The sequence below is a fragment of the Onthophagus taurus genome, chromosome 11, assembly GCF_036711975.1.
Source record: "Onthophagus taurus isolate NC chromosome 11, IU_Otau_3.0, whole genome shotgun sequence".
Lineage (NCBI taxonomy): Eukaryota > Metazoa > Arthropoda > Insecta > Coleoptera > Scarabaeidae > Onthophagus > Onthophagus taurus.
The window spans coordinates 34282050-34294273 of NC_091976.1; the positions used below are offsets into that span (position 1 = coordinate 34282050).

At 28.9% G+C, this 12224-nt stretch overlaps 5 protein-coding genes across 8 annotated transcripts; 2 read left to right on the forward strand and 3 right to left on the reverse strand.

The window, feature by feature from the left end:
* Nucleotides 1–187: 187 nt before the first annotated feature.
* On the reverse strand, nt 188–1732 carry LOC111414521 (uncharacterized). Of its 2 annotated transcripts, XM_023045878.2 has the most exons (4): nt 1461–1732; nt 1220–1408; nt 406–1168; nt 188–356 (listed from the first exon to the last, which is right to left on the reverse strand). In XM_023045878.2, exons 1-4 carry the CDS (start codon nt 1643–1645, stop codon nt 246–248), a joined length of 1248 nt encoding a protein of 415 aa, XP_022901646.2. In that variant the 5' UTR covers nt 1646–1732; the 3' UTR covers nt 188–245. The 2 variants fall into 2 exon arrangements, with proteins under 2 accessions (XP_022901646.2, XP_071056624.1); XM_071200523.1 differs by having other exon boundaries at nt 406–1408.
* Nucleotides 1733–2102: 370 nt separating this feature from the next.
* Nucleotides 2103–3032, reverse strand: LOC111414523 (uncharacterized). Of its 2 annotated transcripts, XM_023045883.2 has the most exons (3): nt 2765–3032; nt 2524–2712; nt 2103–2472 (listed from the first exon to the last, which is right to left on the reverse strand). In XM_023045883.2, the coding sequence occupies exons 1-3, from the start codon at nt 2947–2949 to the stop codon at nt 2169–2171; spliced, it is 678 nt and encodes a 225-aa protein (XP_022901651.2). In that variant the 5' UTR covers nt 2950–3032; the 3' UTR covers nt 2103–2168. The 2 variants fall into 2 exon arrangements, with proteins under 2 accessions (XP_022901651.2, XP_022901650.2); XM_023045882.2 differs by having other exon boundaries at nt 2103–2712.
* A 374-nt stretch (nt 3033–3406) lies between these two features.
* On the reverse strand, nt 3407–4340 carry LOC139432156 (uncharacterized). Of its 2 annotated transcripts, XM_071200526.1 has the most exons (3): nt 4069–4340; nt 3828–4016; nt 3407–3776 (listed from the first exon to the last, which is right to left on the reverse strand). In XM_071200526.1, exons 1-3 carry the CDS (start codon nt 4251–4253, stop codon nt 3473–3475), a joined length of 678 nt encoding a protein of 225 aa, XP_071056627.1. In that variant the 5' UTR covers nt 4254–4340; the 3' UTR covers nt 3407–3472. The 2 variants fall into 2 exon arrangements, with proteins under 2 accessions (XP_071056627.1, XP_071056626.1); XM_071200525.1 differs by having other exon boundaries at nt 3407–4016.
* A 446-nt stretch (nt 4341–4786) lies between these two features.
* LOC111414522 (Tubulin-binding cofactor C) lies at nt 4787–5391 on the forward strand. Its single transcript, XM_023045880.2, has 2 exons — nt 4787–5012; nt 5145–5391. The coding sequence occupies exons 1-2, from the start codon at nt 4883–4885 to the stop codon at nt 5276–5278; spliced, it is 264 nt and encodes an 87-aa protein (XP_022901648.2). The 5' UTR covers nt 4787–4882; the 3' UTR covers nt 5279–5391.
* A 205-nt stretch (nt 5392–5596) lies between these two features.
* LOC139428860 (Tubulin-binding cofactor C) lies at nt 5597–6675 on the forward strand. The gene has a single exon (XM_071200524.1). The coding sequence runs from the start codon at nt 5597–5599 to the stop codon at nt 6611–6613; it is 1017 nt and encodes a 338-aa protein (XP_071056625.1). The 3' UTR covers nt 6614–6675.
* The last annotated feature ends 5549 nt before the right edge of the window (nt 6676–12224 follow it).

The following is a 12224-nucleotide window of genomic DNA, read 5'->3' on the forward strand; positions in this document are numbered from 1 at the left end:
AACAAAAGTAAGTTGTGCTCGTAAAGAAGAAGGGTGGGAAAAAATTTTATTTAATTTTTATACAATATGGAAACAGATTTAATTATTGTTATTATTAATTATTTATAAAAAGATACTTCGGTGCTAATGTTATTGTAAAGTGTAAAATGGGTTGCCTAAATTCAGTAAAAATATGTCACTTTTAACGTCACTTTCCATCCTCATTTAATTCATAATAAAATAAAACTTTATTTTTCAAACTAAATTTAAACATAATTCCCATCAACCAAATGCTTAAAAAATCCGGCTACTTTTTTGCGATTATTCACATTACTCATTGGTTTTATAATCCAAACATTATCCAAAGTAGTTACTTCCTACAAAAAAAAATTAAATTAAATTTCAATATCAAAAAAAAATCATTACTTGAATCTCATCAATATCGGCAATCTCTTCAGCGGCTGACATAATAATAGCTTCAGTTCCCATAAGAAAAGTGAACATTCCAATTTTTTTCATTGCATCCTCAACTATATCGACGTTTATAATCCTGGGATTTGATCCCAATTCATTTAAATATTCCGAAACGGAATTCGAATATATCTTTATTAATTCATCCCAATTTTTATCACGAATCACCGGATCGACGCAAATATACAAGAAGAAAGTTAAATCTGTAACAACAGGGGCGCATCGTGTTAATTGATAATCGATGATTTTTACATCAAATTGATTGGTTTCGGTGGTTTTAACCAAAAAATTAGGGGCCCAACAATCACCGTGGGTGACTCCACATAAAACAGTATGGTTTTTACATATTTTGCAACATTCTTTATAAATATCTCGCTTGATCAATTCCTCAAATTTATCTAAATATTCTTTTGAAAGCTCCTTTTCAATTGAATCTCTTAAAACAGGAAGAAGTTTATTCATCACCGGTGTGTACCAAGATCTAAATTTTTCATCAAAATAAGTTTCTTGTAAAGTTGAAATGATTTTTTTAAACTCATCAGGTTTTTGATCATTTAAAGCTAGTGAGATGGCATGAAATTTCCCGAAAGTTCGAATAATTTCGATGGTTTGCTCAAAATTTAAACTGGTGTTTCTTGGTAATCCACCATATTTTGAATAACACAAATCTGTTAATGCAATAAAATCGTTTTTTCCATCCGTAAATGCTGAAAGGCACCTAAAAAGGGAAAAGTATTTAAATGCGAAATAAATGAATTTATGAACATACTCTGGAACAATATCTAAAGGATTTTGAACATTTTTCGATTTTTGGAATGCATCTAAACATGGCCAAACTTTATTGTAGAATAGAATTTCGTTTTCAAAGAAGTCAACTGAACGGAATGTTTCTTTTCGAGCTAAATTGCTTGGAAATGATTTTACGATGATTGGGATTGTTTCAGTTTCTTTGTCAGATCTAAAAACAAAAATGGATTAATTATATTGATTTAAACTTTATAAGATCTTACCCAGCTTCACATATTTCAATGGAAAATCTGGTCACAAGACTTAAATAAGATTCTCCTTTTGTTGTGGGAGCCCCAAAAGAGATGTTTTTAACAATTGGATTTGTGAATTTACTCTTTTTGTTAACTATGTTCGAAATAACGTTCGAATTGAATTTTTCTGATACAGTTTTAGTTAAAATATCCATTTTAGTGTAATTTTCTTTGTTTTTAAGGAGTTAAGTTAACACATTTTAGAGTTAAGTGCCCCCAATTCAGTAAAACTTTTCTCTTTAAGTACTTTATATTATAATTATACGATTATATAAAGTAAATATTACGTTTGCAATAAACATTTAAGTAAAATGGAATTCAAGGTGTTTTATTTTTAATTTTTGTTATGAAAAAATAAATTCACAATTAAATATTTAATTATACGATAAAATAGAAAGATAATTATTTAAAATAAAAAATAAACAAGAATTGTTTATTTTATAAAATAATTTTATAATAAATTCTTTTAATAAAGTATTGATACGTCAAATATAAACCTAACCTCACATATTTTTTTATCTCTGACCAGTATTGCCAGATTTGAACATTATACCACAGAAAAATGAATTAATTGATTATAAAATTTTTTTATAATAATTTAAAACAAATCTATTTTAAAATAAAATTTTATAATTTATAATTTAAGTACAGTTCCCTGTAATATATAATATGTCAAAGTCAGTTTTGACATAAATAACTCTTTAAAACAGGAAGAAGTTTATTCATCACTGGTGTGTACCAAGATCTAAATTTTTCATCAAAATAAGTTTCTTGTAAAGTTGAAATGATTTTTTGAAACTCATCAGGTTTTTGATCATTTAAAGCTAGCGAGATGGCATGAAATTTCCCAAATGTTCGAATAATTTCGATGGTTTGCTCAAAATTTAAACTGGTGTTTCTTGGTAATCCACCATATTTTGAATAACACAAATCTGTTAATGCAATAAAATCGTTTTTTCCATCCGTAAATGCTGAAAGGCACCTAAAATGAGAAAAATATTTAAATGCGAAATAAATGAATTTATGAACATACTCTGGAACAATATCTAAAGGATTTTGAACATTTTTCGATTTTTGGAATGCATCTAAACATGGCCAAACTTTATTGTAAAATAGAATTTCGTTTTCAAAGAAGTCAACTGAACGGAATGTTTCTTTTCGAGCTAAATTGCTTGGAAATGATTTTACGATAATTGGGATTGTTTCAGTTTCTTTGTCAGATCTAAAAACAAAAATGGATTAATTATATTGATTTAAACTTTATAAGATCTTACCCAGCTTCACATATTTCAATGGAAAATCTGGTCACAAGACTTAAATAAGATTCTCCTTTTGTTGTGGGAGCCCCAAAAGAGATGTTTTTTACAATTGGATTTGTGAATTTACTCTTTTTGTTAACTATGTCTGTAATAACGTTCGAATTGAATTTTTCTGATACAGTTTTGGTTAAAATATCCATTTTAGTGTAATTTTCTTTGTTTTTAAGGAGTTAAGTTAACACGTTTTAGAGTTAAGTGCCCCCAATTCAGTAAAACTTTTCTCTTTAAGTACTTTATATTATAATTACACGATTATATAAACTAAATATTACGTTTGCAATAAACATTTAAGTAAAATGGAATTCAAGGTGTTTTATTTTTAATTTTTGTTATAAAAAAATAAATTTACAATTAAATATTTAATTATAAGATAAAATGGAAAGATAATTATTTAAAATGAAAAATAAACAAGAATTGTTTATTTTATAAAATAATTTTATAATAAATTCTTTTAATAAAGTATTGATACGTCAAATATAAACCTAACCTCACATATTTTTTTATCTCTGACCAGTATTGCCAGATTTGAACATTATACCACAGAAAAATGAATTAATTGATTATAAAAAATTTTTATAATAATTTAAAACAAATCTATTTTAAAATAAAATTTTATAATTTATAATTTAAGTACAGTTCCCTGTAATATATAATATGTCAAAGTCAGTTTTGACATAAATAACTCCTTAAAACAAGAAGAAGTTTATTCATCACTGGTGTGTACCAAGATCTAAATTTTTCATCAAAATAAGTTTCTTGTAAAGTTGAAATGATTTTTTGAAACTCATCAGGTTTTTGATCATTTAAAGCTAGTGAGATGGCATGAAATTTCCTGAAAGTTCGAATAATTTCGATGGTTTGCTCAAAATTTAAACTGGTGTTTCTTGGTAATCCACCATATTTTGAATAACACAAATCTGTTAATGCAATAAAATCGTTTTTTTCATCCGTAAATGCTGAAAGGCACCTAAAATGAGAAAAATATTTAAATGCGAAATAAATGAATTTATGAACATACTCTGGAACAATATCTAAAGGATTTTTAACATTTTTCGATTTTTGGAATGCATCTAAACATGGCCAAACTTTATTGTAAAATAGAATTTCGTTTTCAAAGAAGTCAACTGAACGGAATGTTTCTTTTCGAGCTAAATTGCTTGGAAATGATTTTACGATGATTGGGATTGTTTCAGTTTCTTTGTCAGATCTAAAAACAAAAATGGATTAATTATATTGATTTAAACTTTATAACATCTTACCCAGCTTCACATATTTCAATGGAAAATCTGGTCACAAGACTTAAATAAGATTCTCCTTTTGTTGTGGGAGCCCCAAAAGAGATGTTTTTAACAATTGGATTTGTGAATTTACTCTTTTTGTTAACTATGTCTGTAATAACGTTCGAATTGAATTTTTCTGATACAGTTTTGGTTAAAATATCCATTTTAATGTAATTTTCTTTGTTTTTAAGGAGTTAAGTTAACACGTTTTAGAGTTAAGTGCCCCCAATTCAGTAGAACTTTTCTCTTTAAGTACTTTATATTATAATTACACGATTATATAAAGTAAATATTACGTTTGCAATAAACATTTAAGTAAAATGGAATTCAAGGTGTTTTATTTTTAATTTTTGTTATGAAAAAATAAATTCACAATTAAATATTTAATTATAAGATAAAATAGAAAGATGATTATTTAAAATAAAAAATAAACAAGAATTGTTTATTTTATAAAATAATTTTATAATAAATTCTTTTAATAAAGTATTGATACGTCAAATATAAACCTAACCTCACATATTTTTTTATCTCTGACTAGTATTGCCAGATTTGAACATTATACCACAGAAAAATGAATTAATTGATTATAAAATTTTTTTATAATAATTTAAAACAAATCTATTTTAAAATAAAATTTTATAATTTATAATTTAAGTACAGTTCCCTGTAATATATAATATGTCAAAGTCAGTTTTGACATAAATAACTCCTAAGCCCATTTAGGTCCAAAATATGTCGTAATCGCCCCACGCAGCAAAGAAAAGACCGCACATGTCCAAGAATTGGGTAAATTATGTTGATAAAAACGCCGAAACCGACTAAATACAAATTTGTTCGTAAAGCTGCTACAGTTTTGTTCGTCGCTGAAGGATTGTTTTTTGGTGGATGTTATTACGTTTATCATAAATTAAACACAGATAGGGGTAATTTCCTTTATTATTTGTATTTTAATAATAATTCTAAATAATTAATATTAAAAGATATCTAAATTAAAATCTTCAAATCATTAAAAAAAAAATTGTGTAGGCAACCAACATTACATGTATTTTTTGAAGATTTTAGATTTTATATGCACAATAATTTCCCAAAGATTTTAAATTATTATTACTCTTTGGGGGAAAGAATTGGAGGGACTGGCGAGAGAATAAAAGAAATTGACCAAGCTTATTGGGCGAATAACTCAAATTAATGGCAAATAAACTCTTAAAATCGTTAATTTACTTCACGGGTTTTACAGGTTTGGGTTATTTACTATTAATTGCCACAAAACCCAGTGAAGCTTCAATCGAACAAATTAAAAAGGTTTTTGTTTTAACACCGTATCAATTAATCTAATAAAAAATTAATTTATTTAATTTATAGAAATATCCCAATCAACGAGAAACTTCTGCTGAATCATTGAAAAAAAGGGAGCAATTTGCTAAAGTTTTACAATCAGCCGCAGCAGATACACCAATTTATTTAAAAAATAAAGAACCATCTAAAGACGAATAATTATAATACAAAAATGGAGTCGAATTTACTTCAAGAACGTTGCGATCGTAAAATAGAAATGTTAACAAAGCGTGAAAATGAGCGAAAACAAGATTTAGAGAAAGGAAACGCCTTAAAAAAATTAACAAACGCCGAAAATGAGCAATTAAGCTACTTCGAAAAGAGTTTTAATGAGAAAAAATCGAAAATCGAACAAGATCTTAATAAATCAAGTGAAATAAAAATCAAGGATTTGCCCGAACACTTTGATAAAATTTCTAAGGACATTTTGAGTCTACAAAAATATTTGGCGGGGTCAAATTTGTTTTTACGAGGATACGATATTAAAATTTATCAACAAATCGTTCAAAATTTAGGAAATCAATTCAAAGACATCGAAGACGAACTCATCCCAAAAAAAAAGTTTGGATTTAAGAATATTAAAACCACTAAAAATAAAATTGAAGATCAACTAAATAACATAAAAAACGGGGAATCATCGAAAATTGATGAAGTCGATTCGAGTATCATTAAAAAAAATCTTTTTACAACAACATGCGATTTAATCGATAAATCCAATGAAACTTTATCATTAGATTCAACGGATATTTACAAAAAAGATATTGCGCTAACTAACTTAACTAATTGCAAGGTAAAGTTGTTGGGGACTCCTTCAACTTTGCATATAAACAAATTAAAAGATTGCTACATTTTTACTGGACCCGTTTCCACTTCGATTTTTGCTGAAAACTGTTTTAATTGCACTTTGATTATTGCTTGCCAACAATTACGATTGCACAGTTCTGAAAACGTTCGTATTTACCTGCATGTCACTAGTAGAGCTATAATGGAAGATTGCAACCAAATCTTTTTAGCCCCTTATAATTATCATTATAAAGGTATTGATGAGGATTTTGAAAAAGCTGGTTTAAATCAATTAATTAATAATTGGACAAGCATTGATGATTTTAACTGGTTAAATATTGAGAGAGCTTCACCCCATTGGAGTTGTTTAAATGAAAATGAACGTGTTAGTGATTGGGAAGATTAGTGAAACGATTTTGGTTGTTTAGTTCTTTTTTATGTGATAAAAATAAATGTATAAAAAAATTATTTTTAATTTATTTTCATTTTAACTTCGTCTAAAACACAATTTTTATTTAATTTAAATTCCATATCTTTGAGTTTGTTTATTTTTTCACCAATTTCTTTCAATTTCTTTGAATCATCTTCCGTTATCTTAAAAGGATTATTTTCTTCTTGATTAAACTGAACCTCAACTACATTAACCTCGTATTCACTCATTTTGGGGTAAGAAAATATCGATCAAACACTTTATTCATATATATACTATCTTCTATATCGCTGACTCCCTATCTAAGCAATGAGTGGCGAGCGTTTCCATCAAAAGAAGACGGAATGATATATGTTTTGTCTTTGTCGTGCCCCCATGTCGCGAAGGCGCTTGCACGAATCGTAAATTTTAAAGAGTTTGAAGTGCTTCGCGCGTATTTTATGCAGCTTTGAAATGCAATTATTGTAGATAATTGACTTTAATTATAAATTATCATAGATGCATCAAATAAATTAGAATATATGTACTTTTGTGTGAAATTGACGTTGAATATTGCTTTAAATATCAACTTTATGTAGGTTGTTCATTAAACATTATATTCTTTAAAATTAAATTAATACATATATACATAGTAATTATTAAAAATGTGTACCAAAATATAGTTATTAATTTTTAACATAATTTGTGAGTTCACGCCCTTTAATGAAGTTGTTACATTAATTAAAGATATAAAATATGTACTTAGGGTACTTACTATTTAATGTACATAATATTCTATCATAAAATTTTCATCATATCGATGTAATTATTAATTAAATTTTTAAGAAAAATGTTTCAAGAAAAGGAGGGCTTTAAATTCTTTTTTATTACACTGAGATCGTTCCTTCTACCTGCTCAACCAATTTTTAGGCCCCAAAAATATCTTTTAACAAATTTTCTTCACTTTCTTAACAAATAATAATTACATTTTAAATTGCTAAGTCCTAAAATATGTTAATAATTATGTTATTATACACATGAAACCTATAATATACATAACTAAATATTTAGATTTTAGGTTATGTTTATGTTAAACATTTATTTGGTGATTTATAAACATCAAGGTCAACAGCTGCTATTAATTTTTAATTCACCGTCCAATAAGATAAACGCGTACTCACCACGTGTTCACGCATTTCTCTTGAGTAGACGGGGCTACGACAGAGACAGATATATATATATCTGCACTCTAGTGTTTACACTCTTTTGCTGCCTTAGTCAGCGATATAGGAGATAGTATATATATGACTTTATTGTTAAATATAGTTAAATTAGTTATATTTAGTTTTAAAAGTTTAGGTTGGTAAGAGAAAAGAAGTTAGGTTAGAGCCAGTGTTGCCAAACGTACGATAATTATCGTACACGTACAGGTTGGCCAAATTGGGCACTTTTAACCCTCCAGTGGTGACGCGCGGTCTTTTGGACTGACAGACACTCTCGGTCTGCATGTCACTAGTAGAGCTATAACACACATGATTTCGGGACTCAATTCTGATAATTGTTCATGAAAGTAGCCCCAAAAAAAAGAACTTCTGCATCATTCGTATGGTCATGGTACATCAAATAATAATTTAAAAATTAATTTGAAGTTAGTAAGTATCGTATAGGGGAATTTGTCACGTTTTAGGCTCTTTTGTTTGTCATAACTGGAGAACCACTAGTACGAATAAGCTGAAACAAATTTAAAAAAATTAAGAATTACAATTCCTTTAATCTGTTCATACAACGTTTCGCTACATAAGCAACAGTTTCGCAGTTATAAATAAATGTATGAAGAAAAAAACTATTTTTTGCCTAAAAAATTTAAATTTTTTATTTTTAATTCATAAAAAATCCAAAACGGTAGAAATTTTTATATGTTATCTATGCATGGAAACAAAATTTAGAACATTTTCAATTAGTGTGGTTCTCGCTTGTGGTTCTGATGACCTTATTTTCTTAGTAGGTTGTTCATATTCATGTTCTGAGTCTGCATCATCATCCGAGTTACACATAATATTCAAGGGCATGTTTTGTTCAGTGTGTCCACAAATTTCAGTGTCATCTTCATCTTCGGTGCGTTCATCTTCAAACTGCACAATTGTAGAACTCCACCAACAAACCTCCGCAAGCAATGCATCCAATTTTTTGTCTTTGAATCGCTTTTCCATTGGCATGGTCACCTGGTGGAACCTCTCCCTTTGTTCGTCCGATTCCTGAGGTAATTGTGCCAAAAAGATATCAAGGTGGAAATGCCGGAAATGTAATTTTAACGTCATGGATGCATTGATTTTTTCAAAATAATACAGCAAGTTGTCCACTCGTGTCTGTATGTCATCTTGCTGTACACGGTTCTTTCCTAAAACGCCTTCGATGACTTGTTTCAATGCGTCCCATGCACATAGGTGGTTATAATGGTTCGAAAGCATATTTGTGAAAGATTCACTTTTCATTAATTTTCGTATATCCGGTTTCGGCTTGCAGGGACACAGTATACAGACTGGGAGGTTTAGGTGTATCGGTATCAGCAGCGCGTTTAACTGGAAGTGTGGCAGTAAAAGCAGCAAGGTATACTTTTGTTTTCAATTGTTTTCTGTTTAATCCATGACGAGAATTTATGCATGCGTAGCACCTGGATTCGTCATGTCCAGTTAGGTCTTCCACCAAAATTACTGGCTTCATAAAAGAAAACTGTCCACCTTTTCCATGTATCCACATTATAAGGGTATTATAACAATTTTTGCACACTGTGTTCGGCGTAAAATTTGCACCACTTAAATCTGTTTCATCAAAATAATGACAATACGCTGTTTTGAATTCCTCAGAAAACAAATTTTTTTCGATCCAGTTGCCTTTTTTTTGGGACGATATGACCACAAACGTAACAAAAATTATCCAATTTTGGACACTTCTTATTTTCCATATTGAAATATATTATGTTTTGTTGTTATTCACTTTTAAAAACTGGAGAAAAATTAAATTAAATTAAATTAAAAATATACGATACTTACTAGCTTCAAATTAATTTTTAAATTATTATTTGATGTACCATGACCATACGAATGATGCAGAAGTTCTTCTTTTTGGGGCTACTTTCATAAACAATTATCAGAATTGAGTCCCAAATCAATCACCTGAAAAATGTTGTACTGTGAATGGAAGATTGCAACCAAATCTTTTTAGCCCCTTATAATTATCGTTATAAAGGTATCGATGAGGATTTTGAAAAAGCTGGTTTAAATCAATTAATTAATAATTGGACGAGCATTGATGATTTTAACTGGTTGAATATTGAGAGAGCTTCACCCCATTGGAGTTGTTTAAATGAAAATGAACGTGTTAGTGATTGGGAAGATTAGTGAAACGATTTTGGTTGTTTAGTTCTTTTTTATGTGATAAAAATAAATGTATAAAAAAATTATTTTTAATTTATTTTCATTTTAACTTCGTCTAAAACACAATTTTTATTTAATTTAAATTCCATATCTTTGAGTTTGTTTATTTTTTCACCGATTTCTTTCAATTTCTTTGAATCATCTTCTGTTATCTTAAAAGGATTATTTTCTTCTTGATTAAACTGAACCTCAACTACATTAACCTCGTATTCACTCATTTTGGGGTAAGAAAATATCGATCAAACACTTTAATTATTGTTAAATACAGTTAAGTTAGTTATATTTAGTTTTAAGAGTTTAGGTTGGTAAGAGAAAAGAAGTTAGTTTAGAGCCAGTGTTGCCAAACGTACGATAATTATCGTACACGTCCAGGTGGGCCAAATTGGGCACTTTTAACCCTCCAGTGGTGACGCGCGGTCTCTTGGACCGACAGACACTCTCGATCTGTCGGACCAACGTCACTAATGACGTACCAAAAATTCGTACATTTATTTATTTATTTATTTCTAAAATAAACAGGGTTTCCCCTAATTACAGATTTCGGAATTACTACATAATAATTAAACAAAATTGAACTAAATATTAAACTAAGCCGTACTCGATTTGTAAGCAAACAATAAAAAAGCAAATAAGTAAAAAGAAACAAAATGATACAAAATAAAACAATAACGTAAAACAGAACAGAGGAATGGAACAGAATGCGCGAAGAATTATGAACTATAACAAGATTCTATAAGATCAGCCACTGCACTGGGCGGTTGCAACGTTCATCACAGACATCAAATTCTTTTTTACTGTTTTTACATCAACGCCAAATAGTGGGATGAAGGAAGCCATAGATAGTTTGTTATATAACAAGAGAATTCTAATAAAAGGAGAATTTCTTCTGAGTTCAGTGGTAAAGCGGGGAATGTAAAATAGATTTTTCAATCGTCCACAATATGCCGGCACGTAAAAACCAATCTTTACCAAGATTAAAGGTGCATCTATTTTATTGTTTAATATTTTACATAGAAAACAAAGCGATATGATTTTCCTTCTAATAGATAACTTAGTTATATCAAATAATGTACGCGCAAATTCGTACGATCTGAACCCGATAAAGGCATTAAATTGTTTGTAATAAGTATACCGAATAAACTTATTTTGAATAATTTCGATTAAGTTTGAATCATATATATACTATCTTCTATATCGCTGACTAAGGCAGCAAAAGAGTGTAAACACTAGAGTGCAGATATATATATATCTGTCTTTGTCGTACCCCCGTCGACTCAAGAGACATGTGTGAACACGTGATGAGTACGCTTTTATCTTATTGGACGGTGAATTAAAAATTAATAGCAGCTGATGACCTTGATGTTTATAAATCAACAAATAAATGTTTGACATAAACATAACCTAAAATCTAAATATTTAGTTATGTATATTATAGGTTTCATGTGTATAATAACATAATTATTAACATATTTTAGGACTAAGCAATTTAAAATGTAATTGTTATTTGTTAAGAAAGTGAAGCAAATGTGTTAAAAGTAAAATAAAAAAGAAAAAGAGTAGTGGAGATATTTTTGGGTCCTAAAAATTGGTTGAGCAGGTAGAAGGAAAGGTCTCAGTGTAATAAAAAAGAATTCAAAGTCCTCCTTTTCTTGAAACATTTTTCTTTATAAACATTTAGAGTACATATACTCTAATTTATTTGATGCATCAGTGATAATTTATAGTTAAAGTAAACCATCTATAATAATAATTGCATTTTAAAGCTGCATAAAATACGCGCGAAACACTTCAAACTCTTTAAAATTTACGATTCGCGCTAGCGCTTTCGCGACACGGGGGTACGACAAAGACAAAACATATATCATTCCGTCTTCTTTTGATGGAAACGCTCGCCACTCATTGCTTAGATAGGGAGTCAGCGATATAGAAGATAGTATATATATGGTTTGAATAAAGGTCTGATCCAGGATCCCATACAATTACCGCGTATTCTAATTTAGATCGCACCAATGAATTGAATAATAATTTTAACGTCTCCACATTTGAAAAACTATAAGCATTTCTTATAATAAATCCTAAGAGTCGAAGTGCTGCGGAAGTTATGGTTTTCACGTGCTCGGCAAAGCATAAATTGTTGGTAAAAATAATACCTAGGTCCCTCTTTCTGACAACTG

Bases quoted from the DNA above. Each gene is read 5' to 3' on its own strand.
- LOC139428860 (XM_071200524.1), top strand. From the start codon at position 5,597: ATGGAGTCGAATTTACTTCAAGAACGTTGCGATCGTAAAATAGAAATG.
- LOC111414521 (XM_071200523.1), bottom strand. From the start codon at position 1,645: ATGGATATTTTAACTAAAACTGTATCAGAAAAATTCAATTCGAACGTT. The intron at 1,409-1,460 runs GTAAGATCTTAT...TTTTGTTTTTAG, and splicing joins ATTGAAATATGTGAAGCTGG to ATCTGACAAAGAAACTGAAA. The intron at 357-405 runs GTAATGATTTTT...TTTTTTTTGTAG, and splicing joins CCGATATTGATGAGATTCAA to GAAGTAACTACTTTGGATAA.
- LOC111414523 (XM_023045882.2), bottom strand. From the start codon at position 2,949: ATGGATATTTTAACCAAAACTGTATCAGAAAAATTCAATTCGAACGTT. The intron at 2,713-2,764 runs GTAAGATCTTAT...TTTTGTTTTTAG, and splicing joins ATTGAAATATGTGAAGCTGG to ATCTGACAAAGAAACTGAAA.
- LOC111414522 (XM_023045880.2), top strand. From the start codon at position 4,883: ATGTTGATAAAAACGCCGAAACCGACTAAATACAAATTTGTTCGTAAA. The intron at 5,013-5,144 runs GTAATTTCCTTT...TATTTTTTGAAG, and splicing joins TAAATTAAACACAGATAGGG to ATTTTAGATTTTATATGCAC.
- LOC139432156 (XM_071200525.1), bottom strand. From the start codon at position 4,253: ATGGATATTTTAACCAAAACTGTATCAGAAAAATTCAATTCGAACGTT. The intron at 4,017-4,068 runs GTAAGATGTTAT...TTTTGTTTTTAG, and splicing joins ATTGAAATATGTGAAGCTGG to ATCTGACAAAGAAACTGAAA.